At 38.0% G+C, this 24,633-nt stretch overlaps 1 protein-coding gene across 2 annotated transcripts in view; it reads right to left on the reverse strand.

Moving 5' to 3' along the window:
• The window catches only part of MAN1A1 (mannosidase alpha class 1A member 1), a 183,108-nt gene that overhangs the window by 130,457 nt on the left and 28,018 nt on the right, over positions 1–24,633 (reverse strand). The window contains exons 1-2 of one of the 2 annotated variants that reach the window (XM_054254374.2): positions 18,706–18,852; positions 2,582–2,678 (exon numbers count right to left, since the gene is read on the reverse strand). In XM_054254374.2, coding sequence (XP_054110349.1) covers positions 2,582–2,678; positions 18,706–18,744 — 136 coding nt within the window. In that variant the 5' untranslated portion in view covers positions 18,745–18,852. Of the gene's footprint in view, positions 1–2,581; positions 2,679–18,705; positions 18,853–24,633 lie in introns of those variants that run through there. The other variant, XM_002746910.7, reaches the window with a different exon arrangement.

The following is a 24,633-nucleotide window of genomic DNA, read 5'->3' on the forward strand; positions in this document are numbered from 1 at the left end:
GCTTCATATTTTCATTGACATTTCATTTCTAGTTATCAAGAGCCTTAAGTAAATATTTTGATTGCCTGTATTTTAGCTTTCCATGGGTATAACTGGTCAAGCATAAAATACCTCTCTTTGAGATGCAGTTTTGCTTGAAATCTTTTCTACCACTGAAATCTTAAAATAACAGTTCTAGTTTCCTGTTTAAGATGGCATTGGGAGATGAATACTTAAGATACTTTTTTATATTCACTAAAGTTGTTTAGGAAGTAACCAGTCTTATTCTGTCTAGGAAAGAGATGGAAGGTTCAACATAACTGGTGAGAAACTACCATGAGAAGGAAGCAGACTTGAAGAGCTCCCCAGTGGCTAACACCTGGGAAACTCAGATTCATAATGCCTAATAGTTTCTCCAAAAACGTTGTTTTTAGGGTTAAAACTCAAAACAACTTATCTCAAACTAAAAACTATTTCCTAAGAATCCAGGTGGTAAAGAACTTGCATTTTCCTATCTTCTGCCTGGTTTGCTGAGCGAATATACAGGACTACGATATTACACAGATAAGGAACTAAAGATAATGGGCTAAAGAAGTCATTTAAAAGTCTTCCTCATCTGTAAAAATGAAAACTTTGTATGTCTTTGTGACAAGTCTCACTACATTGGTATTTCTATGATAAGAAAATTATTATGTATGTTATTTTAATTTGAAGATGGAATGAGATTAAATACCATTTGAATTATTAATATTTCATTTCCTTATACTAATACCTGAAGCTCTTTTACTAAGAGTAAGTTTTTATCTTGATTATGAAAGTGTTTTTTACTGAAAAAATCAATGAGAAATATAAAACAAAAGTCAGGCCTAAGAGACCTAGTATGTTTATAATGTTAAATAATAAATTTTAAAGTCATCAGTGTTTTAACAGAGAATCAAATAATCCTTTTGATAAAAATTATGGCAATCTGATTTCTTAACACATAACTGATTTCTTAATGGTATGAATGACTTTCATAGAGATAAAAGTGAAATGGAGTTATAATTTTTCCAAAAAATGTTATAATAAACAATGAAAAAAAAAAGGTTCTGGATGAAGTTCTAGAGTTTCTCTCTTCAATTCTTACTTCTCCTTACCCATGTTAACTCTAGCTGGTTCCTAAAAACACTATTTTGGAAATGTCTGAAGTGACTTCAGACTTCAGGTATAGGCTCTGTTCATCTCAAAACTGTGTCACTCTGATAGACCAACAGTCTTCTTTCTTCTACTTTTTCCAGCTCTTTCTACCTGTTCTTGCAAACCTTGCAATGCCCTTATCCCAACCTAATGTCCTAATGTTTCCTCAGAACTTCACGAAACTATATATTGAACCACCCTGTGCATTGATAATTCACTATTTATATATTATATGTTGTATACTAGGTGAAGACTTGTGTAGAGACCTGCACAAAAACTTGCATTATTTTCATGATCACCAGTGCTACAAGCAAAGCCAAACACATGGAAGGTCCTAAATAAATGGAAAAGCATAATGTCATGATTAGGAGCGTGGACTCTAATGTTAGCCACACCAGGGTTCTAGTCTCTGCTCTGCCAGTTAGTAGGTGGCTATCTTTGGGAAAACTGTTCTCTAGGCCTCATTTTTCTCATCTATAAGTTGGCTATCTCTGGGAAAACTATTCTCTGGGCCTCATTTTTTTCATCTATAAAGTGCATATTTTAATGAGGCTAAATGAGATAATGCATGAATGGCACTTGGCACACAGTAATTGCTCCATAAATGTGAGCCAACACTGTTATCTGTTATGTGAGTTGATATTATTTAACATTTTCAGTTAAAATATAGAAACTCATGTGTTCTATTGTTAATTTCAGAAGCTCCAGAGTAACACTGCATTCCCTTCATCGTGATAGTTACAGACAAAATTTTGAGGATTAGAAAGAAATCAAATGTAGTAGTAGGATACTAGACAGCTCTGTGACCCAAATAATCCATGAAACCCTTGTGTTATTTATCTTCCTTAACTTCCGCAATGGAATCTTATTAACACCCACAGTAGCAACCACAGAGGGCTGCTGTGGGAACCAAATGCAATAAAGCAAGCAAAAGTGGATAAATGGAAGTTCAAGTAACCTAATCCATCCTCACTTTCTCTTCCATGGTACAAACAGGAGAAACCTACAGCCAAAATTGAGATACAGTGAAGATCACCAGGGCTGGCTGTGTTGTCCAGCTTATCTATAAAGGCACAGCTTTTACCTAACAGGAAGCAGTTAGTGCAGCCCACCAAGTGCTTCTAGCTGGGAATCACCCCATAGGCTAAAAATCCTGATACTGCACCCTACACCCACTAAGTGAGAATCTTTGGAAGTATGCCCCAGGCATCAGTACTTTTTAATGTTACGCAGGTTATTCTACAGGCAGCCACTATTCTAGCTGAAGGACACACTATGCATAGTTCTTATCTGATTCCATCAGGTGTACCAGTTTCCTAACCAAATGGCCTGAAGGGCCATATTACACAGACTTCTCCCCCACCCATAAGCTCAAGCAACTACGGAGAAGTTACCGTCATTAAGAAACCAAAGCACATCTACTCACCAAACAAACTGCTTGAATGGCCTTCTTTTGATATAGGTTTCAGTTCATTTAATCCCCAGGCATAACCTTTATAATTATTCCAAGCATGCTTCATCATCTGAGAAAAAAAATAAAAATAGGGTTATAATTTGAATGGAGATGTTTTTGTTACAAAATAGGTAATATATTAAAGAGCAAAGGTTAAAACATTAAAATTCACTAGTTAAAAAGTAAAATGGTGATGATTATATAAACCAGAACACACACGCTCATATAAACACGCTCATACACATACACACTATCCTTTTATGTTTCCAAATGGAAAGTTTTCTTTATTGAGTCCATTTAATCCTATTTAATACAAATGATATTTTCAAGGGTTAGTTCCCAACAACAGGAATTTAGCTTATCTTAAAAGCATGAACCATTTCTACATTTATCTAATTCATTTTCATAACAGATTAAATATGTAAATACTATATTTAAAAATTCATGTTTTTGCACAAAGTTCTTCTTACTTTGATGACTTCACAGCATACAGACAAATATTCAAGGTTATCCCTTTAAACACTTTGATGTTTCTTGATGAAGACTATATGGAGAAGCATTTAAAGATATTTACAGGAAATAAAAACTAAAACTGTGATTATGCCTAGATTTTGTGAAAACGTCAGTTTATTTTAATGCCATCAATCTTTCATTGGATACATATGTGTGTATGTGTGTGTCACTGAAGATTGATCTAGTATATTCCTAATTGAGAGTCCTTGTACCAATAATGGCTTTAAAAGCCAAACCTTTCTGCCATAAATTAGTTGTATAAAGTTTTTTCAATGATTCAAAAAATACATATAATTATTTGTATATACACATTTTTAAAAGGGTTGGGATTCTTCAACTGTCTAGAACTTATTCATGCCACGATCCCCAATCTATTAGCAATAGTAATCAAAATATGAACATAATTGGAAAATGTTCCAATCTGGCTCCATATTTTAGACTATTTTAAAGTATCACATAGTTTTAGATATTATTCAAGGGCCATTTACCACTAAAAATCTTCAGTGAGATCAATATTATTTTATTAATAACAAAGTTTTCATACGTTCCTGAACACAACAATCAGCATCTTTAACTGATTTGTTTATTACCTTCCTGACTTGCCACTATTACTACCAACAGTTACCAAAAACCAGTACTATCTGCTGAGTATTCTGCTAATAACTTCAGTATTGTAACCAATTCTTGCTACAACCCTATGAAATATGTTTTATTACCATTGTAAGGGAGATGAAGAAACTGAGGCTTGGAAGTTACAAAACAACTTTACTCAAAGTCATCACATTTTTCCACAGACAAGGTGCCAGGTTCGGCTCCTTGCTGGTCTAACACACTGCATCACCTTTTTTTAATCAGTCAGCAACAAAATCTTCCTTTACTGAATCAGACTATTGATCTTCCAACAATCAACAGAATGTGTGTATGGTCGTATTTTCAGGATTTTCTTCTTATAAACTAATTTTGTTGAGAAGCGAAATAGATTTGAGGGTCAGATGACTTGATTTATAATCCCTACAATGCCAGTGATTAGTCACATACTTAAGGATGAGTCATAGTTTTTGTGACTCTTATCTGAAAATCTGGGATAATTCCTCACAGGGTGCACATAAGGAATACATGAGCATGGTCTGTGTTTTTGCACCTAGCATGCTGCTTGACAGATGGCAGGTAATCACATGTTTATTAAATTTTAAATCTGTATTAAAACTAATTAAATTCACATCACAAAAAAATAATAGAAACCAATGAGCCTCTGAAAGACTAGGTATACAAAAAAATCCGTAAAATACCTAGGGATTGTATTAGAATTGCATTTGGTTTTCCGATTAAATGTACTACATTTAATTAATTCTTCATTCCTATAAATTTCCAAAGATACTTCATAAATTCAAAAGCTTTTGGAATATGCTGAACATCAAAACAGGAAAAAAGTTATGATTTGTTTCAGCTTTGTTGAAAATGATAATTTATACAATGTACTACTAGTAGAGAATCTCCTACAGTAACCTCTGTAGTATATATTAACTTTTCCTATCTTCTTCCCTCAAGAGAAAAGCTGACACTAATTGGTTAGTTTCCTATATTTCAAAAGTTGCTGACATATTTCTCAAAATGGGTTCCTGATCCCTTGGGATTTCTATGAGTTAAAGTTAGAAAAGAAGAAAATGAAGTGGTCAAAATGCCTTGAATGAAGCATTGGGAGGGGTTTATCCAGCAACTATAAAGAAAAACGGTCATATTGATAACCAATTCCACCAGCTGATCATTTCTGGAAATTATTTACCACATTAAAGCCAACTGTAAGACACTGTGTGTGTATGTGTGTGTGTGTGTGTACACATGCACAGAATAACCATGAGCTTCAATTAAAAAGTCACATATAAAAAATCAACTTGTTAACTCAGATTTACCACTTATACAAATATTTGAAAGCATCAAAAGGTTACCAGCTTTTAATTTTATAGTATTAAGCCATACCTAGCTGAGAGGCAATGGGGATGAAGTCATTTAATTTCTCTAGACCCAGTTCTCATGGGCTGGCAGAACAAAGAAGTCACTTCTAAAATTTAACTACTAACGAGGATAGAATTGATCCCCCCCTCTTCACAGGCTCCTTAGTTTTTTGTCATCTTTCATTAACTTTATTAGGGCTCTACAGCCTAATTCCATGTAGAAGTAAAATGGGCCCAAATTTCAAATGCAGCAGTGAAACCCTCACAGCAAAACCCTCACACACAAAAAAAAGACAAACAAAGTAAGCCAAAGATGTTTTGTTTTGTTTTTCCCTAAATGCATATATTTGATCCCGGTGAAAGGTATAGCTGACATCTGTGTGGAAGGAAACAAAGAGAATCACCCAAAATTTCATAATTGCAATTCATTATCTTAACCAAGAAAATATAAAATAAGGTGTAAGCCATTAAAGAAATAGTATTACTTTCCCTGGACTCCATGCTTATAGAAAAGATTCTTTGATTTTGTTCTTTCTTCTCAATTGGCAGCAGGGCTGATTAATTAGGCCAGGTCATTTATTGAATATGTTACACTATGAAAAGTTGTTTTAAAGGACTGGAAGGGAAGTATATAGAACTTTTAACTTATTTATAATCTCACTGATAATGTATTGAAATATAAAATTCTGCCTGCTTACATACTCAGTAAATGCTTATGAATATAGAAGACTAAGAAAACTAATTAAATGTTATATACAACTCTATTGTTTTTCCCAACAATTTAATGTCCTGATCTAATCAAGCACACTGATGAAAAAGGTACGTTTGAATGTTTCAAGTATGGGTAGAATTCATATCTTGCATATTTATTGCTAGAACTACTCTTAACAAATACTTCTATTTGCTGAAGTTTTAATCATATAATCTTAAAACTTTCATTTTAGACACATTAAAATTCTTAGAAAAATTACATGATTTTTGTTAGACAGATCTTAGGAAAACTTTGAGCTTTCATTGCCCTCTTTCATTGAAGCCTACAAGTTCAAGTCCCACTTACTGCTTCCTACTATGGGATCTTACATACAATTTCCATAGTTTGTAGGATGTGATGCTGGCCCAGCTCCATGAAGCAGGGCCTAGTGCCCAATTCAAAGGCAGACAGTTGAGGGCTGCCCATGAGCCTCCATGGTGAGGTGCTCCAGTGTGTAGTTATCACTAATGGATGGGGCTAGACAACACAACCATCCACTTTACCTAGGGAAATGTAACTGGAAGTTATTCAGAGAAAACCTAGAAAGCAGAGAGTGATACAGAAACAGAAAAGTATAAATACAAACAGAAAGGGCCAAGAAGCAGTAGAAGGAAAAAAGAAGAGGAGAAACACAAGGAGAAAAAAGTTAAGAGGAGGCTAAGGCAGAGATAATTTTGCCATTTGCATGGTTCCCCAGTGGAACGGTGTTAGCTCTGTATAGCAGCCACAGGACTATCAACACTGCTGTTGAGTCCTGAATGTTGATGAGTCATCTTCCCTTCTCCTTTTTGCCTGCTGAGACTGTTTGCTTACTTTCCTGTGTCTACTTGCAGAAAAGCTTCTCATTTACTGAGGAGTAATGCATAGAGTAGGTCACGGGTGAATGCATCTGAAAAACTGGGTTCATATCTGAGCTCTGCCATCGTCAGTGTGACTCTAAGTGAGGCAATTAATCTCTCTGAGTCCACTTTCCGCACGCATTAAATGTGAATAAAAACACAAGCCTCATTGGTTGTGATGATGACTAACACTGTATGTAAAGAGCTTAACACACTGCCCAACACAGTAAGTGCTCAGTGCATTTTAGGCATTATAACTACTTTGATTAAAAACCTAAGAATGTCTGTGATCTTTGCAATCTAAAAGAGCTTCATAATTTTTCCCAGTATAACACATAAATAGGAAGGACAAATACATGTGAAGCCAGGCAAATCTATATTGCACATAAGCTCTTTACAAATATTAAACATTTAAAAATGTATACAACTATTTGGTATCCAAAAGGAAAAAGAAAGGATAAAGAGTAGAAAGGTCCTCTCCACATGTAAGGCAACATGGAATGATCTTTAGTTCTGCAGGTTCATATTCTGGCTTTCATAAAATCTTAGTTGTGTCAAGGTACTACTGTATAGAAGGGGTTTGTTTGAAGGATTTATGGTTGATCTGGGTAAAAGACAGGACCACAAGAGGCAGTTAACACACAACAAGCTTTAATGAGTGGTGCTTTGTATGGGGTTGCATGGGAGGCCATCCAGAGGCTTAGGGTGAGGAGGCTACTATGCAGAAGGGGAGGAGGGCGAAGGAGCTCCCAGGGGAGAGGTGCATTGGAATGAGGGCTTAGGACAGTCATGTCACTTTGCGCATGGTGGAGTATCTCTAGGTCAGTTAACTTTGAAGGGCAGTAGCAGCTTGGGGTCTTAAAACCACAAAGCTCTATCTTATCAATGACCAACAGATGCTAGGTAAGGTTTCACAGAACGTGTAAAGCAGGCAGGGTCTAAATGGCTAAAAATCTGCTTGTTTGGACTATTTAAAAAATAATTAGATGTATAAAAATTTGAGTTTGGTGTTAGTGGGCTCGAATTAGCAGGTCTCAGCCTGCAGTGAGGAAATAACCTAGAGACCAACAGACATAGCCCATCTTTGGCTAATTTATGTAACAGTCCACTGTCTGTCATGAAAGGGAAGAAGCTCTGTGGTCCAGCGATACTCATGTTCCTGCTGTTCTTGAGGACACAAGGGGCTGTGTCTGCTTCAGGCAAGGTCTGGGGTAGAAGAGCAATCTAACTCACTGCCAAACCTGAAAGTGATGTACCATTTCTCCTAAAACTACACTTAGGGTTGTTGCTTTGAAAAATGGTGATTTTAAAAGCCTGACAGTAATTTCCATCAAACTTCGCTTAAAATTACTTGTCATATGAAAGTAACTTCTGGAACTTTCAGATAAAATATTTTTAGGGTCATTGAAGTTACTTCTTTCAATCTTTGGTAGAATTGGAGAACAGAATGGAGGGAAATAGGTAAAAAGCTACTTGGGGAAAATTAATTCACAATTTTGCCAAACCTTCACTTATCCACTGGAAGAGAATTTCTCCACGGACAAACAACAGATAGCAATCTAACCACCCTTTCCTCTGCTTATCTAATGCTATCCCATCACCTACATTTCCTTGTGGGAATGACGGTCTGGAAGGCTAGAAGGACCATGGGGCAGTGACAGACTCAACACTGAGGCAGGGCTGTCATAGTCACATGGCTGAGCAGGTTGCAGTGGGTAAGCCTGAGCCCGGCTGCCTCAGGGTCTGCTCCTCCACCCCTTAGTTCTCTCATCCTTAAATAAGAATAACCCATTTTAACAAATGTACCACTGTGATTTGGGGTGCTGAGATTAGGAGAGGTTGTGCCTGTGTGGGGACAGCGGGTATACAGGGACTCTCTATAATTTCTGCTCAATTTTTCTATGAGCCTAAAACTGCTCTAAGGTGGCTCATGCCTGTAATCCCAGCACTTTGGGAGGCCGAGGTGGGTGGATCACGAGGTCAAGAGATCGAGACCATCCTGGTCAATATGGTGAAACCCCATCTCTACTAAAAATACAAAAAATTAGCTGGGCATGGTGGCACATGCCTGTAATCCCAGCTACTTAGGAGGCTGAGGCAGGAGAACTGCCTGAACCGGAAGGCAGAGGTTGCGGTGAGCCGAGATCGCGCCATTGCACTCCAGCCTGGGTAACAAGAGCGAAACTCTGTCTCAAAAAGAAAAAAAAAAATAAAGTTTATTAAAAAAAATTATCTCCCTTACAGCGCAGTGAGGAGATTAGATGTGACAGTGCACCTGACTAGAAGACACTCAATAAGCCTGGCTGATCTTTATCCATGGACACCACCTCCTCAGAGTCCTCCTAGGCTTCAGGAGTCAAACAGAGATAAGGGAGAACAGCCTGAAGGAAGCAGAACTTTAGCTGAACTCAGAGAGGGTAGAGCAATTCAGGGATGAAAAAGAAAAGAGGCCAATGTCACCAACAGATGACAGTGCAGAGCCTGGTGTGACTCCGCCTTCACAAAGACTGCAGGCCTGGGGTCTACCACAATTACATCTGAAAGTATTCAGGACTCTCTCATGTAACAGGTATCAAGATGCCACCCAAGACAGTCTCGGGAATGATCCCTGTCCTTACATGATTCTTCAGTGAGTGAGGCCCGCCTCCAGTCACCTTCTAGCTGTCAGCACCCAGTACGGGGGGGAAAAAAACTCTCTAGCAGTGATAGTTTCCAATTTTACCCCACATCAAATTCAAACACTCATTCACATGCTTTGCTCTTTCAAATGCTGAAATAAATATGTTCCCTCTCTCTTTCCCAAAGGCTGATAAGGTGTTCTAAAGATTCTTTACCCCAGTGTTACAATGACAATGACTACTTAGTACCTATTTTTGCAAGGGTGAGAATTATAATGGGAATAAAGCAGTACTGCCAGATTCAGGAAATGGAAAGATTACACAGAACCTACTTACAGTTAAAAAAAAAAAAAAAAAGTTGTTTATCTGAAATTCTAAGACAAAGGGACATTCAGTCCCTGGTTCTGAGTCCACTATCAGCTCTCTGGTTTGTGCCCCTGCTCTGCAGTGGGCTCAAAAAAGGGGGTCAGAATATTTGAAGGACCAGACAGGAATAGAACCACCAGGTCTACGGCAATAAGAAGTGAATGGGGGAGCTGGGCACGGTGGCTCACGCCTTTAATCCCAGCACTTTTGGAGGCCAAGGCAGGCAGATCACGGGGTCAGGAGATTGAGACCATCCTGGTCAACATGGTGAAACCCCATCTCTACTAAAAATACAAAAAAATTAGCTGGTATACACCTGTAGTCCCAGCTACTAGGGAGGCTGAGGCAGGAGAATTGCTTGAACCCAGGGGGCAGAGATGGCAGTGAGCTGAGACTGTGCCACTGCACTACAGCCTGGGCGACAAAGTGAGACTCTGTCTCAAAAAAAAAAAAAAAGAAGTGAATGGGGAATGTGATAAAATAAATCAAGCTCCTGGCTAAAGCTATTTAAAAGAAAAAAAAAAAAAACCACTACACTGGGTAAGTGTAAAAAAAAAAGTCTGTGAGCCACAGTTAGCCCACAGCCCAGCAGTTTGCACTGCAACCCCTACTTTGTAGGCACGCATCTAGACCCAACCACTCTGTTTTTAGGTCTGTGGGCCTGTGGCTTCCCACCAGCCCTGCCTCCCATAGCTCAGCGAGGAGCTTCTATATCCCACTTCCTCGCTGCCCTTCAGGGCCAGCTTCCTGCACTGTTCTGGCAGCAACATATGTGCTATCTCTTTGCCACAAACTAGCAAAAGTCCTGGAGATCTGAGGTGAATAAAGCATTATGCATAAGCTTCTCAACAATTCTTTCACTGGATGAGTAGTAGTTTCACATTTTAGAAAGTATTATCCTGTTCTGTAAATGAAACTGTAGAAGCTGTCGTCACCATGGGTTATGGAGTCTGAGGCTGTAAAAGAAGAAGTCAATCAAGTTTGTCAAACAGCTACCACACTGCATTGTGAAGGGAATTCGATACAATTTAACATATCCAATCCTTATAACACCCTCTCTGGGGTATTATCATCCCTGTTTTACAGATGAAGCTGAGGCCCAAGGTAGTGTAGAGAAAAGCAAGGCTGGGGACTCTCTCCTTCTGATTTTCTTTGCTGTACCCTGAACAGAACCCTCATTTTTTTGCTGCTTGAAAACTTCAGACAGTCATCTGAGGCTTCTGAGCCCTCCTGCTGCTCCATGCACAGAGGGCAGCCCTCTCAGGGGTCTGAGAAGCTGTGGCCAGGCCTGGCACCATAATAACACACACCAAATCAGGCTTGGGAGCTGGCTCAACTGAAGACCCTCACAGCCCCACCTTTCTTTGCCTGCCCTACATCCTTCAACTCTCACATCTTCCTCCTCCTCCATGTCAGCTCAGCTCCAACCCTATACTCAACTTTTCTCCTCCTGCCCTGTATGTTACTTGGGCAGACAAGATGGTGCTGCCCTAACCAGCCTAGCCTGTAACTAGATTTATGGAAAACCATGAATTGTCTCCTTCATGCCAAGCTGCTGTCTACAGCTCTGATATTCTCTGAGGTTTACTACCACCATGGGAGCTAATGTGGACCAGCTTCTTTTTTCTCTTTCTATACTACTCGACTTCTTTCTTGTTGCTATGTGTGCAATTTGTTTGTTGCCAAGTACTTGAAGTTGCCTCTTAGTCACTGAGTAAAGATTTTATATATATATATATATATATATATGTACATATATATATATACACATAGGGATCGGGGATTTTCTTCAGATTGAGGTGTCCCGAATTCTCCTACAGCCAATTTTAATGTACTTTTAAGTTGGTAGGAGATATATAAAGAAACAGTAATTATTTAATGCTACTGCATGAATTCTAATGCACCACTGAACATTAATTCCCCAGTGAAATGAAAGCGTGGTTAGCAACAGCAATTTCTTTAGAAAAAGAGTCAGAATGCCTGATAAAGCCAGTTTTAAAAAATGAGAATTCTAGTAATCACTACTTGTAAAGGACAGCTTGTTCCGTTTCTAAGAAGTATCTCATTCTCCTAAGAAAAAGCCAGTGTTTCTAGTTCTAACTCAAAAAATTGGATCATATGCATTTAATAGTTCTCTTTCTTTATGGCCAAATTGTGACATTATTTTATAAAACTTCCTGTGCCGTTAACAAATGGAAGAGGGTACAGGGGAAAAAAAAAAGAAAAAAGAAATACTTGACTAAAATATAAGTCAATTTCTCTAAAATATTCTAAGGGATAATAATTTAGCAACTCAAAAGTTAGAGGGCATATTTATATATGAATAAGCCCTTTTCTTGGGCCTATCTAGTCCATTCCTTTTTGGAAAGAAGCACTATTGTTAAGAACATTTTTCTTACAAAGACTAGTTTGGCATCAGCTTAAGGTCTACCGTTTGCAGTCATTTCCTCATCAAAAACATCTGTCTTGTGGTTTATGACTATGGTCTCCAGGCAGAAGCTGTCACTGAGTTCAGAAGTTGTCATTTTGTTTAAAAGTTTAACCTCAGGGTTTTTGGTCTGTTTATTCAGTTGGTTTTTAATTAACAGGGAAACTTTTTATTCATTAGATTAGTCTTGCTAAGACCTCTGGGGTCAATGTGAGGCCAGCAGGTCTGTGGTGACAGATAGTCTTCCTCACTTGGTCCAGGCCAAGATCTGGTAGGGCTTTCCCAATATGGGGAGCATCCGCAACTACAGATCTTTAGCAATCAAGAGAAAAAGGTATTTTTTTTTTTGCTCTTGTTGTGCAGGCTGGAATGCCAGTAGCACAATCTCGGCTCACTGCAAACTCTGCCTCCTGGGTTCAAGCAATTCTCCTGTCTTAGCCTTCTGAGTAGCTGAAATTACAGGCACCTGCCACCACACTCAGCTAATTTTTATATTTTTAGTAGAGATAGAGTTTCACCATGTTAGCCAGGCTGGTCTCAAACTCCTGAGCTCAGGTGATCCGCCCACCTTGGCCTCCCAAAGAGCTGGGATTTCAGGCGTGAGCCACCTCAACAGGCCAAAAAAGGTATTATTTGCTGGGATATCACAATGTTCCCATAATATCGTAAATAGAGCTAAGAATGTATTCCATAGAAAACAAACACTATTTTCATGTAGTGTCTCATCTCAAAGGATTGTTTTTGTTTCAATATGTGTAATAAAAAGGCAAGCCCAAATATTCTAACTCATACATATTATTCTATGTCAATTTTCACTACATTTGCATTTTTGCAGTAGTGACACAATGATTTTTAAAATTGAAATGTGCTATCTTTAAAAGATTTGTCAACTTTATAAAGAACATGTTTTGTTCAGATTCCTTTCTAAACTTTACAAATACTATGAGGTTATTACTAGTCTTACTAGTTGTTAATAAAGTTACTAATTGTTTAGTGATTGGTAAAATGAATTAGCTTAAATTTCAATAAAATGAGCAAAGTCAGATAGAGTTACCTTTTTAAATTATATTCTTTTCTTCCTTTGTTTTTTTCTTTGAAACAAGCTATCCCTAGGGAGTCAAGCCCTGTTCTTCAATTATCAAGAGGAGAGTTGCAGGGCACAAGTATCTCCCTTTTTTTCCTTTCTTTTGTGTGTGTGTACGTTTTCTAAAACAGACTTTTTTTTTCTAAACAGAAGTTTTAGGTGTACAGCGAAATTGAGTGGAAAGTACAAAGTTCCCATATATCCTCTGTACCCCTAAGGTACAACCTTCTCACTATCAACATCACACAGCGGAGTCCCACATTTATTACAACTGATAGACCTACACTGACATATCACTGCTACCTAAAGTCCATGATTTACATTAAGGCTCATTCTTGGTGTGGTATATTTCAGTGTTTTGACACTCTACAATGGCATGTATTTACCATCATAATATCATACAGAGTATTTTCACTGACACGAAAATCCTTTACGTTGTGCCTATTCATCCCTAACTCTCCCCAACCCCTGGTAATTTACTGTATGCATAGTTTTGTTTCATCCAAAATATCATATAACTGGAATCATAAAATATGTAGCCAATTTTAATATTGTAGCCATGTTACTTCTTTCACTTAGTAACATGCATTTAAGGTACCTCCATACCCTTTTATGGCTTGATTGCTCATTTCATTTTAGTGTTGAATAATATTTCTTTTCACTGTTGAATAACATTCCATTGTCTGGATATACTGCAGTTTAATTACCCATCTACCTACTGAGGAACATCTTGGTTGCTTCCAAGTTTTCACAATGATGAATAAAGCTGTTAAGAGAGTTGTATAGTATAAGATTTTCCTTTTTAAATAAAAGCCAGAAATCACAATTTTATAAAGGATTATGAATTATAATTCTGTAAGTTATTATTTGAAGGTAGAATTCATAAAAAATAGATTGGCCATAAAATGTCACATTTGTGGCTGGGTGTGGTGGCTCATGCCTGTAATCTCAGTACTTGGGGAGGCTAAGGCAGGCAGATCACAAGGTCAGGAGATCGAGACCATCCTGGCTAACAAGGTGAAACCCTGTCTCTACTAAAAATACAAAAAATTAGCTGGGTGTGGTGGTAGGCACCTGTAGTCCCAGCTACTTGGGAGGCTGAGGCAGGAGAATCACTTGAACCCAGGAGGCAGAGGTTGCAGTGAGGCAAGATCACACCATTGCACTCCAACCTAGGCAACAGAGCGAGATTCCATCTCAAAAAAAAAAAGTCACATTTGTTTTTCCAAAAAAAAAAAAAAAAAAAACTTTCTGAAGTAACTGTTCTTAAAATTGTCCATTATTAATAAGTGGAGTATCTGTTATCATCTAGAATCCATGATCTTGTAAGATTTTGAGAGTAATCTTTTCATACTGCTGATAACGTTTTTACAAATTATTATCTGGGCATAACAATAATAAAAATATATAAAAGGACTTTACTTATGAAATGTAATACTTATGTACTACTGCCAGAAATGCTGGTTCCTAAGTATAATCTTGAAGTAGCAACCAGTGATTCTACAAGACTTAAAAGCCATAATTGGTGGGTCCCAAAAAGGTATTTTCTTATTATCCTTGTCATGAAAACAGTCAGCATTTACTGAACGCTTACACATCAGAGCATTTATCTTCTCAGTCCCTTACAACCACTCTGCAAAAAAGGTAGTCTCCCCAGTGAGAGTCTTATTTCACAGATGAAGAAATCAAGAGGTTAAATTATTTTCCCAATGTCAAATCTTGGTGGTGGAGGTTGGCTATGAATTCAGGCTGAGTCTGACGCCCACAGTATGTTATCCTGTACAGTGTCCTGAGCCAAATGTGTGATCCATGAAAACTGGAGGAAACTTGCCTTCCAAATAAACTTTCCAATAAAGTGTGACTTGTGTGGTGTTGATATACATCTTTGTATGTTTCTATTATCTATCTCATTATTCTGGAAAAATTTGATGTTTAAGAGTGAGACTTTCAGACACATGACATACAAAACCAGTTGCCAATCTTTCTTCTTCTGAAAGCCTTGCAGATGCAGGGAGAAACATTAAATGTACTGGTAGATTAATAAATTGAAAATATGAGTATCTGTTACTTCTGGTACCCTGTAGAGAGAAAGTTACCTGACATATACTGAAACAGAACTTTGCTTTACATGTATTTTAATAGCTAAAAGTCCCTTCCTTTGAAAGATATCTGTTCATCTCTACTTGGACATCCTGCATAAGTTATTTCACAAGCATGAGTCTTGGTTTCATCGAGGATTATATTTCATCACCAAAAGAACACTCTAATAATTTCATTTTGTGCTACTGAAAAGAGACTTATTGCTCAATATACTAGCTTAAATGTTAATAATACTCTAAAAATTGCTGCTAAATGGCAATATCAGATTTCTTATTAAGCACATGCAGAAAAAAAGTACTGAGATACGGGTTATTTTTCAAAGCTCTCTACTATGGTTTCATCTAGATTTCTACATTACTAAGATTATCACTTAAAATGGCAAATAATTATTTTAGACTATATGTGATATAGTACCATCTTTAAGGCAAGCACTAACATCTAATATGCCTGTATTATCACCCTAAAATCGTATCTTCTATGGACTGATGATCATCTGAGATATTTTATAAGTGATAGAAAATCCTTCCTGGGCCTGCAAATGCATTATTCTAACCTTTCTGGCAGGGTTTTAAAATCTGATACAGCCTGATTTTTTTCTTCAAAAAGGTAAAAAAACAGATAACCATTATTCATTCTATTGCTGCTGGATGGCAAGTGGACAGCATTAAATATATGCCAGATTCGGCAACCTGTTAAAGTAGACTGCATTACTTCATATAAGCTTTGAATGCAATGACTTCCAATTTTCTTCAGCTATTTTATGGCTTAAAAATCGGGCAAAGACCTCCATAAATTTAGGAAGTAAAAAATATCAAATTTGTCAGCAGAGGTGAAATTATTTTATTATTCCAAAAGACTACACAAAGCTGCATAACAATAATAAAAATATGAATATTTATTAGACCTACTTCAGATAATATAGATATATTTACCCCACAATCAAACTTCTTTTTCCCTTGCTTGTGGCTGAAACTGACAACTGCAAAAGCCTAATGTTCTTTCTCAGCCTCTTCACAGCTGGAAGTGGCTACTGGTCAAAGTTCCAGCCAATGGGACATCTATAAAGGTCAATGGGTATCATTGCTTTCCCTCTTCCTTCTGCCTTGAACAAAGATGTGGCACATGCAGATACGCTGTTGCAGTGGTTATCCTGCAGTCATAAATGAATTAAAGCCAGGAGAACTGCAGTGGTATTTTTTGTTTGTTTTTGAGAGGGAGTCTTGCTCTGTCCTCCAGGCTGCAGTGGAATGGTGCAATCTCGGCTCACTGCAATCTCCATGTCCCGGGTTCAAGCGATTCTCCTGCCTCAGCCTCCCAAGTAGCTGGGACTATAGGTGCCCGCAACCACACCAGCTAATATTTTGCATTTTTAGTAGAGATAATGTTTCACTATGTTGGCCATGTTGGTCTCGAACTCCTGACCTCATGATCCACCCGCCTCGGCCTTTCAAAGTGCTGGGATTACAGGTGTGAGCCACCATGCCTGGCTGATATCTTCTCTGAAGGAGGAGCCAGCCAGTTATGTTTAAATGTCAAACTAAAGTTTGAACTATCACCAACCACTAAGAATTTAGCATTCTAATAGTTATCCTTTGCTTTTTTTTTTTTTTAAACTGGAGTGATCAGCTCAAAACTGGACTATGTATCATTGCCCCAATTTGAAAAAATAGAAGTTTTTCTCTACAGTATTTGTTATAATATTATTTGGTAGCTGAACCTACTCTAAAGGTTTGACAGAGACAATAGTATAATAAACAGTAAGATTTACCAAAAAATTTACAGTAGGCCAAGTCCTCTGATTAAGTTTTAAAGACCAATGTGGGCTTAATGGAAGGCACAAATGATTGACCAAAAAAAAAAAAAAAAAAAAAGAGGTAGGTGGTCAGGGTTCCGGGATTCACTCAGAAAATATCAACATCATGGAATGATTTGAGGAGTTTTTCTCCACCTTGTTTGAAAAAGTAAACTATTTGATCAAAATCAAAGAAACCATTCAAGTAAATATTGTTATCAAAGAAGGCTATATTTTTTGGTAAAAACCTCAAATATTAAGACATCTTCTGTAATTTATCCACTGTGCTAGTAAAAACTGAATGACTCCAATAATTATATACCATTCTGTTAATGACATTAAACAGCTTTAGTTTTGTGAAAAGGGGCTCTTGTTAAATATTTTATAATAGAAATTGTATTAAACACTGTGCTTCTAGTGAGTCAAGCTGATACTACTTTTTGAAATGTTTAATTTTTCCCTACTTTTACAGGGTATCATAGTTGAGTTACAACTTCTCTTTTTCAAATATAAAATTTCTGACCCTGAAATATATATATATGAAAGAATACAACTTTCTCTCCAAAGTTTTATTATAAATACATGAAATCTATTTAAAACAGGTTAGTATACTCGTGATCTTCTACCATCAATTTCCATATAAACTGACTCTCTCACACTGTTTTCTTTTCAGTGTTTGAACAATATTAGAATTCCACATCCTTCATTTCTGGAAACAAGACTGTTGTTCCAAACAGAGAAGTATGACCTTCTACCGTGGACAAAAAATACCTTCCCAGTACTGAATATAAAATGCTGTCCTTGGCTTAGGACTCTCTAACTTGATTTAAAATATCCTTGTTTAAAATGCTCCTCCAAACTAGAAGGATATCTTACCTTCTACCAGCATGCTCTGCCAGGATTTATGAAGAATCTGTCCCTCTCGCCTGATTCCTTGGTGGTGTTCTCAGAAGGTCACTCTCCCAACAACTAACTACTCACCTTTGAATTTCACTGACAAAGAACCCAGGTCCTGAAATCTAACGGATTCAAAATATGGCCTGCAATTTTTTTCTTTTGAGAGATAGTCATGCTCTGTCTCCCAGGCTGGAGTGCAGTAGTGTAGTCTCAGTTCACTGCAGCCTCAACCTCCTGGGCTCAAGCAATTCTCCTGCCTCAGCTTCCCTAGTAGGTGGGACTACAGGGATGCACCACCATGCCTGGCTAATTTTTAATATTTTTAGTAGAGACGGGGTATTGCCATGTTTGCCAGGCTGGTCTTGAACTCCTAACCTCAAGGGATTCACCCACCTCAGCCTCCCAATGTGCTGGGATTACAGGCATGAACCACTGCCCCTGGTCCTGCAAATGTTTACTTTGAGCAATGGTAAAAATGTTCCAGGGGCTCCAGCTCTCTGTTAACGGTGGCTCACTCCTGTAGAACTCACAGAAAGAAGCAGATCACACCTTCCTCAGCCAGGTAGAAAGCAAATTCCCCAAGAGATCCAGTTGGGCAGCAGGATGGAACCTGTCCCAGTACTAGACTCTCCAGACCAAATGCCATTTCTGTGTTGCTTTGTGCCAGGTAGAACAGTGCATTCCTTCCACAAATATTTTGAGCACCTACAGCTCTATGGCCTATGCTACACTGAATTCTTGCCCATAAGGAACTCACCAGTGCACAGCTGTATGTCTGTGATGATCTTATCCACATTACTAAGTGTTGTCATTCTTGTCCCATTTCTGCTTTTTTTTCCTCTCCCAGACTTGACCCTCTGGGTACTGGGTTCTGCTCAGCTTAGACCAAACACTACTATGATATGCCTTGCCAGTATTCTTTGGAATCCAGACTCAGATCTCAATTCTATTCTCAGAACTAATGGTAACCAAGGTAAAGGAACTACCTAGTATGATCTCTAGTCTTTGGGACCCTCTAGCCACTGGTCCAGACTACCACAATAAAATGCCACTACGAACACTGAAATGAGGCAAGAAACATGGTCCTGTGTGTGCTATTTGCTGCTCAACCAGTCCTGCTTACAGAAATTCTATAAAAACAGTTATATATAAAAATCAGTTCTATATAAACACTGATTCACTGTAATCCAAGTCTCTCTTCCCCAGATCAACTAATTCTTGATGAAGAGACTTAAGTATTTCCCCATACTTCACTGATAAAACTGTTGAGTTTTTTCCAAAAATGTCTTTAGCATAAGGCTCTGAATTAGGAAGTAGCAGACCAAGATTTGGGTAACAATCATTTCAAAGTAGACAAAAGTCTTTAATTAGTTTTCTACTGCTATGTAGCTGCATTTTAGATGTGGTGCCCCAGCATGCAATCAAGCTCAAGCAAGGTGGTGGCTGACAGAAGAGGTTTTCCTTTCTAACAGGCTGACATCACAGAAAACTGGCTGAACTTTGCCCAAACCCTTGAACGATGCCAATTACATTTAAAGCTGATCTCCCTTAATCACAAAGTCTGTGAAGAAGTAGTTAGTACCGGTCCACCACTTTAGAAAGTGTCAAAAAGACAAACTAGTCAGGTTGAACAAAAGATCGCATTACAAAACGTAGTTCTGCTATAAACTGCTTTTCCCAGGTTCTAGCCCTAATTTAAAAATATGGCAGACATGATCCAAATCAAAAAGGTTTTGTTTCTTCCTTTTAAAAAGAGTCAGGGTGTTTCCCTTTATATCTACAGATTTAAAGTTGTAACTCAAGGATCCAAAAAGGATGGAGTAGATATCATCTTCGCTACAATTAACACTTTCCTTTTGTCATATTATGTGAGCCACAAATTTGTTAAATACCATGAGACAAATGTATTTCTAATATGATCACAATCTCATATATTTTTACCAATACTTAGTAATTGTACAATATTATCAGTTATCAAATACTTTTAGGACTTAATTGATGCCCAATGTGTCGGGGTTCTTTTTTTTGCATTTTAGGTTTTCGGGTACATGTGAAGAACATGCAAGATTGTTGCACAGGTACACACATGGCAGTGTGATGTGCTGCCTTCCTCCCCATCACCTATATCTGGCATTTCTTCCCATGCTATCACTCCCCAACTCCCCATCCCCCGCTGCCCCTCCCCTATTTCCCCCCAACAGACCCCAGTGTGTGATGCTCCCCTCCTACTGTCCATGTGTTCTCATTGTTCAACAACCACCTATGAGTGAGAACATGCGGTGTTTTTCTGTCCTTGTGTCAGTTTGCTGAGAATGATGGTTCCCAGGTTCATCCATGTCCCTACAAAGGACACAAACTCATCATTTTTGATGGTTGCATAATATTCCACGGTGTATATGTGCCACATTTTCCCTGTTCAGTCTATCATCGATGGGCATTTGGGTTGATTCCAGGTCTTTGCTATTGTAAACAGTGCTGCAGTGAACATTCGTGTGCATGTGTCCTTACAGTAGAACGATTTATAATCCTTTGGATATATACCCAGTAATGGAATTGCTGGGTCAAATGGAATTTCTATGTCTAGGTCCTTGAGGAATTGCCACACTGTCTTCCACAATGGTTGAACTAATTTACACTCCCACCAACAGTGTAAAAGTGTTCCTATTTCTCCACATCTTCTCCAGCATCTGTTGTCTTTAGGTTTTTTAATGATTGCCATTCTAACTGGCGTGAGGTGGTATCTCAATGTAGTTTTGATTTGCATTTCCCTATGAACAGTGATGATGAGCATTTTTTCATATGTTTGTTGGCCTCATGTATATCTTCTTTTGTAAAGTGGCTGTTCATGTCCTTTGCCCACTTTTGAATGGGCTTGTTTGTTTTTTTCTTGTAAATCTGTTTTAGTTCTTTGTAGATTCTGGATATCAGCCCTTTGTCAGATGGGTAGATTGCAAAATTTTTTTCCCATTCTGTTGGTTGCTGATTCATTCTAATAACTGTTTCTTTTGCTGTGCAGAAACTGTGGAGTTTGATTAAGACCCATTTGTCTATTTTGGCTTTTGTTGCCAATGCTTTTGGTGTTTTGGTCATGAAGTCCTTGCTTTCACCTATGTCCTGAATGGTTTCGCCTAGGTTTTCTTCTATGTTTTTTATGATATTAGGTCTTATGTTTAAGTCTTTAATCCATCTGGAGTTAAGTTTAGTGTAAGGTGTCAGGAAGGGGTCCAGTTTCTGCTTTCTGCACATGGCTAGCCAGTTTTCCCAACACCATTTGTTAAACAGGGACTCCTTTCCCCTTTGCTTGTTTTTGTCAGATTTGTCAAAGATCAGATGTTTGTAGATGTGTGGTGTTGCCTCTGAGGCCTCTGTTCTGATCCATTGGTCTATATCTCTGTTTTGGCATCAGTACCATGCTGTTTTGATTACTGTAGCCTTGTAGTATAGTTTGAAGCCTGGTAGTGTGATGCCTCCCGCTTTGTTTTTTTTTTTTGCTTAGAATTGACTTGGCTATGTGGGCTCTCTTTTGGTTCCATATGAAGTTCAAGGTGGTTTTTTCCAGTTCTGTGAAGAAGGTCATTGGTAGCTTGAAGGGGATAGCATTGACTCTGTAAATTACTTTGGGTAGTATGGCCATTTTCATAATATTGATTCTTCCTAACCATGAACATGGAATGTTTCTCCATCTGTTTGTGTCCTCTCTTATTTCATTGAGCAGTGGTTTGTAGTTCTCCTTGAAGAGGTCCTTTACATCCTTTGTTAGTTGTATTCCCAGGTATTTTATTCTCTTTGTAGCAATTGTGAATGGCAGTTTGTTCTTGATGTGGCTCTCTTTAAGTCTGTTATTGTTGTATGGGAATGCTTGCAATTTTTTCACATTGATTTTGTATCCTGAGACTTTGCTGAAGTTGCTTATCAGTTTCAGGAGATTTTGGGCTGAGACGATGGGGTTTCTAGATATACAATCATGTCGTCTGCAAATAGAGACAATTTGACTTCCTCCTTTCCTATTTGAATAACCTTTATTTCTTTTTCTTGCCTGATTGCTCTGGCTAGAACTTCCAATACTATATTGAATAGGAGTGGTGAGAGAGGGCATCCTTGTCTAGTGCCAGATTTCAAAGGGAATGCTTCCAGTTTTTGCCCATTCAGTATGATATTGGCTGTTGGTTTGTCATAAATAGCTTTTATTATTTTGAGATACATTCTGCCAATACCTAGTTTATAGAGGATTTTTAGCATAAAGGGCTGTTGAATTTTGTCAAAGGCTTTCTCTGCATCAATTGAGATAATCATGTGGTTTTTGACTTTGGTTCTGTTTATGTGGTGAATTACGTTTATGTGGTGACTTGTGTATGTTGAACCAGCGTTGCATTGCTGGAATGAGGCCTACTTGTTCATGGTGGATAAGCTTTTTGATGTGCTGTTGCAATCGGTTTGCCAGTATTTTATTGAAGATTTCTGCATCTATGTTCATCCTGCATATTGGCCTGAAGTTTTCTTTTCTTGTTGAGTCTCTTCCAGGTTTTGGTATCAGGATGATGCTGGTCTCATAAAATGATTTGGGAAGGATTCCCTCTTTTTGGATTGTTTGGAATAGTTCAGAAGGAATGGTACCAGCTCTTCTTTGTATGTCTGGTAGAATTAGGCTGTGAATCTGTCTGGACCTGGGCTTTTTTTTTGGGTGGTAGGCTCTTAATTGCTGCCTCAACTTCAGACCTTGTTATTGGTCTATTCAGGGTTTCGGCTTCTTCCTGGTTTAGGCTTGGGAGAATGCAGGTGTCCAGGAATTCATCCGTTTCTTCCAGGTTTACTAGTTTATGTGCATATAGATGTTTGTAATAATCTCTGATGATGGTTTGTATTTCTGTGGAATCTGTGGTGATATCCCCTTTATCATTTTTTATTGAATCTATTTGATTCTTCTCTCTTTTCTTTTTTATTAATCTGGCTAGTGGTCTGTTATTTTGTTGATCTTTTTGAAAAACAAGCTCCTGGATTAATTGACTTCTTGAAGGGTTTTTTGTGTCTTTGTCTCCTTCAGTTCTGCTCTGATCTTAGTTATTTCTTGTCTTCTGCTAGGTTTTGAGTTTTTTTGGTCTTGCTCTTCTAGCTCTTTCAATTTTGATGATACGGTGTTGATCTTAGAACTTTTCTTGCTTCTCATGTGGGCTATATATTTTCCTGTAGACACTGCTTTAAATGTGTCCCAGAGATTCTGATATGTTGTGTCTTCATTCTTGTTGGTTTTGAAGAACATCTTTATTTCTGCCTTCATTTCATCATTTATCCAGTCGACATTCAAAAGCCAGTTGTTCAGTTTCGATGAAGCTGTGTGGTTCTGAGTTAGTTTCTGAGTTCTGAGTTCTAACTTCATTGCACTGTGGTCTGAGAGACTGTTTGTTATAATTTCCATTCTTTTGCATTTGCTGAGGAGTGATTTACTTCCAATCATGTGGTCAATTTTAGAGTAGGTGTGATGTGCTGAGAAGAATGTATATTCTGTGGATTTGGGGTGGAGAGTTCTGTAAATGTCTATTAGGTGTGCTTGGTACAGGTCTGAGTTCAGGTCCTTGTTAATTTTCTATCTCGTTGATGTGTCTAATATTGATAACGGGTTGTTAAAGTCTCCCACTATTATTGTGTGGGAGTCTAAGTCTCTTTGTAAGTCATTAAGAACTTGCTTTATGTATCTGGGTGCTCCTGTATTGGGTGCATATATATTTAGAATCTTTAGCTCTTCTTGTTGCATTGATCCTTTTACCATTATGTAATGTCCTTCTTTGTCTCTTTCGATCTTTGTTGGTTAAAAGTCTATTTTATCAGAGATGAGAAATGCAACTCCTGCTTTTTTTTGCTCTCCATTTGCTTGGTAAATCTTCCTTCATCCCTTTATTTTGAGCCTTTGTGTATCCTTGCCTGTGAGATGGGTTTCCTGGATACAGCACACCAACGGGTTTTGGCTTTTCATCCAATTTGCCAGTCTGTGTCTTTTGATTGGTGCATTTAGCCCATTTACATTTAGGGTTAATATTGTTATGTGTGGATTTGATCCTGCCATTTTGATGCTAGCTGGCTGTTTTGCCCATTAGTTGATGCAGTTTCTTCATTGTGTTGATGCTGTTTACCATTTGGTATGTTTTTCGAGTGGCTGGTACTGGTTGTTCCTTTCTATGTGTAGTGCCTCTTTCAGGAGCTCTTATAAAGCAGGCCTGGTGGTGATGAAATCTCTGAGTACTTGCTTGTTCATAAAAGATTTTATTTTTCCTTCACTTATGAAGCTTAGTTTGGCTGGATATGAAATTCTGGGTTGAAAGTTCTTTTCTTTAAGGATGTTGAATATTGGCCCCCACTCTCTTCTGGCTTGTAGGGTTTCTGCTGAGAGATCTGCTGTGAGTCTGATGGGCATCCCTTTGTGGGTAACCCAACCTTTCTCTCTGGCTGCCCTTAGCATTTTATCCTTCGTTTCAACCCTGATGAATCTGATGATTATGTGCCTTGGAGTTGTTCTTCTTGAGGAATATCTTTGTGGTGTTCTCTGTATTTCCTGGACTTGAATATTGGCCTGCCTTGCTAGGTTGGGGAAGTTTTCCTGGATAATATCTTGAAAAGTATTTTCCAGCTTGGATTCATTCTCTCTGTCACATTCAGGCACACCTATCAATCATAGATTAGGTCTTTTCACATA

Source organism: Callithrix jacchus, chromosome 4 (genome assembly GCF_049354715.1).
Source record: "Callithrix jacchus isolate 240 chromosome 4, calJac240_pri, whole genome shotgun sequence".
NCBI classification, from domain to species: Eukaryota; Metazoa; Chordata; class Mammalia; order Primates; family Cebidae; genus Callithrix; species Callithrix jacchus.